At 43.6% G+C, this 6000-nt stretch overlaps 1 protein-coding gene across 3 annotated transcripts in view; it reads right to left on the bottom strand.

Annotated features, from left to right (window-relative positions):
• Positions 1–210: 210 nt before the first annotated feature.
• Positions 211–6000, bottom strand: part of MTA3 (metastasis associated 1 family member 3) — a 163941-nt gene continuing 158151 nt past the window's right edge. For all 3 annotated transcript variants that reach the window (XM_061168800.1, XM_061168801.1, XM_061168802.1), the window contains 2 exons: positions 1330–1403; positions 211–550 (listed from right to left, as the gene is read on the bottom strand). In XM_061168800.1, coding sequence (XP_061024783.1) covers positions 1387–1403 — 17 coding nt within the window. In that variant the 3' untranslated portion in view covers positions 211–550; positions 1330–1386. The remainder of the gene's footprint in view (positions 551–1329; positions 1404–6000) is intronic.

Below are 6000 nucleotides of genomic sequence, written 5' to 3'. Positions count from 1 at the left end.
TGAGAAAAAGCTGAGTGACAGTGACAGCAAGGATGTGGGGAAATATCATGAACTGCATAAACACTGGCACATTTCTTAAGAAAAATCCATTCAGAAAGATGCCACGTCCCTCGTGTACACATCCACACAGCTGATGACAGAGCTGAGCTGGCACATGCAGGGCAGCAGCGGCTCTGAGCCCGCAGCAGCCCCACTGCCCCAGGAGCCGCAGTGCCCAGGGTGCAGAGCGCCGGAGAAGCGGGGACGCGGAGTGGCTCCCCGAGCCCCTCGATTCCCCAGGCAGGTCCCCCCTGGGGCAGCGAGGTCTCTGAGAGGAAAGCAAGGTGACACTGATTCACACGAGGAGACACAGCCTTGGGGACGTACACTCCTGCAGTCTCTTCCCCTGCCCCATCGAGTCTCCATGGGGCGCGTGGAGGTCTCCCACTGAAATGCTCTGGGAAAGGGGCTGCCTCGTGGCATGGCCGTAAACATCAGCAGGACAGAGTAGCAAGTCTTGGATTATAGGATTAAACAGGGGTAGCTCAGTCTGACACGCAGCATGTGAATTCTGGAAAAGGAAAGAAACAGGGTCGAAGTTAAACAGGTTCCGATGGCGGAGGCAAGGTGAGAGGAAGGGTGGATCAGGCCTCCCACCACCATCATCACAACCTTCAAGGAAAGGAGGTCGGGCATTGATTCAAATGAAAGCTCGCAATGTCGTTTAGGGGTGGACATAAGGAAAGTTTAATTGAGGCCAAGAAGATATGTGAATGACACTGAAGTGCCTGAAAAGCTGGGATTTGGATGGTTACCGGCAAGGCGCTGCAACACACCAGGCAAGTGCTGACGTGCGTATCAGAGAAACATCCCGGAACCTCTCTGACCGGATGCTGAGAAATGGCGAACACAACTGGCCTGCAGGAGGCACACCCTGATCCTAGGTAACCACAATTAATCATATGATGTGGGCACTCGGAGGCTAGGGACATATTTTTCTGCACAAGGGGACTGAACTCAAACACCCACAGTGTCACAGTGTCTGTCGTTCCCACCCCCTCCACTTGCCCCCAAACCTTCAACTCTCCTGTCTCAGAGCTGGGCATCCAGACACTCTCAAGAAAAACAAGTAAATGAAAAACAGAAGTGCTGGCAAACTACGTCACCACCTGGTGTTACACAGTAGGTTGTGAAAACTTCTGCTCGGTTATCAGGAAAGTGGCTAGGAGGGAAGTGGGGGGTGTCTGTTGAGATGGGATCAGCTGCTCGGGCCAAGGCAGGGCTCAGGTACTCTCATCACACACTCTGCAACCAGGAGAGGACACAGGGTTAGGACACAGGGACGCTCACCTTCACAGCCTCCCGTCATCCTGAGGAAGGTCTGCAGGATAGAGCAGAGCTGCGCCTTCACTTCATGAGCCTTTCTAGAATAGGGGAGATACATGCACACAGCCTGGTATTTGATAGGGCTCAGCACATATGTGTTAAATTAAAACCCAGACAATTCAGTTTAGGACTGGGCTAACTTGCTTTATTGATAGGTTATGGAACTGCCTTATTTAACTTTCACCAGAACATTGTGAGAGTCAGAAAGGTTAGGAACTTGCTCAAGGTCACAGGGCGAGTAAGTTGAGGAGTCAGGGTTTGAACTCAGATCTTCTTAATTCAGGTCAAGTTTTTCCTACTACTCCAAGCCACCCCATTCTCCACCCATCCCAATAAGAGCATACTGCCCTCTTCAGTGTCTAAATTAAGGGTTATGTGTGTGTCAGTATCTCCAGTATCTCTCAGAAGCCTCTCTCTTTTTGTCCACCCCCCTATGGAATTAAGCCATCTGCCAGAAGAGTCGCTTGTAAATAGTTTTCCAAGTTTCTGACCTGCCATGGCAAATTATGCTTTCTTCTATCTGTGCTAAACTTACCTGCTCCAGGTTCAAAAGCAACCCTCTCCTCCCAGCAGCTCGGGATCTGGCATCCAGGATCTGGCATCGGGATCTGGCATCACACCTGCCTTCTCCACACTGGCCATGGTTTTAAGTTGAAATATGTCACCTCTTTGCATTCTGGGCTGAAGAATCCCAGTGCTTACCACCTGCCCTCGTACCACTTCATGTCTCCCTGCTCAAAGCTTCCTCAGCCCCACTGTGTTTCCATGAAGCAAGGAACCAGAGCCACGTGCAGGGTCCCAGATACAAAGGCCCCCAGCATGGCAGAGGGCCCCAGGAAAAGATCTATACCCATTCTCAGGTCTCCTTCCTAGATAATGTAGCCCAAATCATTTCCCTTTATGCTTATAAATAAATTCTCAAATGTATAAATCTGCATACGCTACATTTGTCTATACTAACCCTGATTCAGAAGCACTTTTTTTTTTTTTTTTTTTTTTTTTACAAAATTCTCCCTTTTGGTTTGACTATTCAGAAGTACATAAAGTCCATGGACTTGGAGATTCTATACTCTAACCAACTGATGCAATGGAAACAACCTTTTTTAAGGTTTCCAGCTACTGGTGTCTGAGTTAATTTCCCTCCCTTCTAAAACCCAGAGGAGAAACCATTATCAGGATTTTGGAGCCCAGAAAGCAGATAAACAAGTGACAACAGACTATGCACTCAAGAAAGCCAAAGCTGAAGCTGGCAGTGTGAAAAGCTGAGAACCCAGTTTATACAAAGGAACTGACACCAGACACCTCTGGAAGTGGGGAAGGGAGACTGCAGTAAGGGTTAGTTGAAGGCCGTTTGAGAAGCTGCTGGACTCCTAGAAGCTCTCCTGACTCCATACCCCTAGGCAACTGCCCACCTCCCATAAGTCTGGATGTTTATTCTCTAAAGAGGACCAAACAGAGGGTCTCAGGTCTAAGGGACACAAGGCACCAAGCGCAGCTGAGGGCAGAGCTACCGATCCCCAAACTGAGGGATCAAGTGAACATATGCCTACTGAATGGTGAGACCGCCAGCCTTCTTCCCCTTGAGTTCCCAGAAAGCAGGCAGCCAAAACTTTATTCTCTGGAAAAGAGACTGCGCTGTGGTCTGAATGTCCGTGTCCCACAAAATTCGTATGTTGAAATCCTAATGCCCAATATGATGGTATTAGAAGGTAGAGCCTTTGCAAAGTGCTTAGATCACGAGGGTATAACCCTCATGAATGGGATTAATGCTCTTATAAAAGAGACCCCACATGCTCCCTAGCTCCTTTCATCATGTGATGACACAGCAAGAAGATGGCAGTTTGCAACCTGGAATAGGGCTTTCGCCAGAACCCAACCGTGCTGGCACCCTGATCTTAGACTTCCCTGCCTCTAGAACTGTGACAAATTTCTGTTGTTTATAAGCTACCCAACTGTAGTATTTTGTTACAGCAGCCTGAATGGACTCAGATAGATGGGAAGAATCTTCTCTGGGAAACTTGACCAGTCTGTAGAAAAAGACCTGAAGATATTGGCATTTGGGCCACCCAACAAACAGCTCAGCCTGATCACCATACTGTGAAGTGCACTATAGGCTCAAGCACAGAGCTTTCATCTTATTTTAGTCTCCTACTCTTAAACATTATTACACAACCAAAGGTCACCAGGAAGAAACCTCTAACACAAATATTAGAGACCAAAACAAACAAAGACAAGAATGCAAATTGGATGAAATAGATTATTCATGGAGAAGAAAACTCAAGAAATGAAAAACACTATCATTAATATCCTCAAAGAAGTAAGGAAAGATACAGTATCCACAAAACACAAACAGTATACTCGAGAGAACCAAGGGATTTGGTAGAGAGCCTGTAGAAGAACTGAAGAGTTCTGCTTCCTTTAATCGTGGGTTAGTTTATCTTGGACTAACCCTCCAGCCAAAAACAATGATAAACTCTGCATAAAATATAAAAAGCAGGTACTTCCCTGGTGGTCCAGTTGTTAAGAGTCCATGCTTCCACCACAGGGGGCACGAGTTCGATCCCTGGTTGAGGAACTAAGATCCCACATGCCATGCGATGGGCCAAAATATATATTATATATATATATATATATATATATAAAATTTATATATAATATATATTATATATATAATATATATATTATATATATAAATAAAATATATATATATAAAATTTATATATAATATATATTATATATATAATATATATAAAATATATATATATTATATATATAAATAAAAAATATATATATATATAAACCAAGTGTTTGAAGGTACTGGAGAGCAACCAAAATCAGGCAAAAACTGCAAGAAATATGACTCTTGAAAAAAGGTAAGACTAGGTGAGATCCACTCTTAATCGTACCCTTGTGAGCATTTCCATGCAGTACAAGAGACATATAGTTCAAGCAGAAAGCTGCAGTCTGATTGAGCTGAGGCATCAGGGAGAGATCAGAGTTCGAGGCTGCCAACACAGCTGGAAATTGAGGGAGGAGATCCTGGAAAGGAAGGACACAGAGAAGGGGGAGTCCCCAAATCAACATACACACTCCCCTCAAATCACTGACTGATTTTGGAACCACACATGCACAAGGTGAGACTCCAAGGTGGCTGCCCGTTGGAAAACATCAGCTAAAAGGCTGAAAAAGGCTAACCAGCAACCTCAGCAGCTGTCCAGTGCTGGGAAGACAGAGTTTGGAATTCAAGTTCTGCCAAGTTAGAAGGACTGGGCAAACAATGTGGTCTTTTTCATTGAAATCTCATGGAAGTAGGAGCAAAATTGAAATACACCAGCCCTAATAAAGCTTTAAAGCAAAACTCCACAGAATTGAGGTGATCTGCCAATTTAATTGCTTGCTAGAATAAAACTCAATACTCTGCAGAGGAAAAATAACAGAATCCAGAGTCTCTACAACTTATCACCCACACTGACCAGTATTCATTAAAAATTATTAGACATGGGAAACAGGAAAATGTAACCCATAATCAAAAGAAAAAACAGTCAGTAGAAGATGATTAATGGATGATTCAGATGTTAGAATTAGCAGATATGGACTTAAAGTATTTACTTTAAGTATGTTAAAGAATCTATAGAAAAAGATGGATGTAATTGGTGACAATATGGTACCTTTTAGGAGAAATATAAAAGAACTAAATGGGAATTCTAAAACTGAAAAATACAAAATCTGAAATGAATAATTTACTGGATGGGATTAATAGAAGATTCAGCACTGCAGAAGAAAGAATCAGTGAACTTGTAGATCTCTAAAAATTATTCAAACTGACAAACAGTACATAGTGCATGACTCCATTTATATAAAATTCTAGAAAATGTAACCTAATCTACGGTGCTAAAAAGCAGATCAGCAGCCACCTGGGGATGAAGTGGGGAGATAGGGAGGACAGGAGGGTCGATTATAAAGGGGTGCAAGAAAATTTTTGAGGGTGACAGATAAGTTTATTATCTTGATTATGGTGATAGTTTCCTGATGTATAATATGTTAAACTTATCAAATTGAATATTTTAAATATGTATAGTTCACTGAATGTCAATTATGCCTCAATAAAGCTGTTTTAAAAAGAAATGATACGGCTTCCCCTGGTGGTGCAGTGGTTAAGAATCTGCCTGCCAATGCAGGGGACACGGGTTCCAGCTCTGGTCTGGGAAGCTCCCACATGCCGCGGAGCAACTAAGCCCTTGCGCCACAACTTCTGAGCCTGCGCTCTACAGTCCCCATGCCACACAACTACTGAAGCCCATGCGCCTAGAGCCCGTGCTCTGCAACAAGAGAAGCCACCGCAATGAGAAGCCCGCGCGCCACAATGAAGAGTAGCCCCTGCTTGTCGCAACTAGAGAAAGACTGCGCACAGCAACGAAGACCCAATGAAGCTAAAAATAAATAAATAAATACATTTATTTTTTAAAAAAGAAATGATAACGGAAAATAGCTTTATAGGGTTTTTAAAATCTCTGCTGGAACAACATGTGCTGGCTTTAGAGATGCGATAAGAATCATTCTGAGTTTAATAAAAATAGAAAAATTCATTTATAAAACTAAAAACAGATTGGGACTGACATATACACACTACTATAT

Source organism: Eubalaena glacialis, chromosome 14 (assembly GCF_028564815.1).
Source record: "Eubalaena glacialis isolate mEubGla1 chromosome 14, mEubGla1.1.hap2.+ XY, whole genome shotgun sequence".
Lineage (NCBI taxonomy): Eukaryota > Metazoa > Chordata > Mammalia > Artiodactyla > Balaenidae > Eubalaena > Eubalaena glacialis.
The sequence above is the reverse complement of the archived record's forward strand: the minus strand, read 5'-3'. Positions and strand labels throughout refer to the sequence as shown.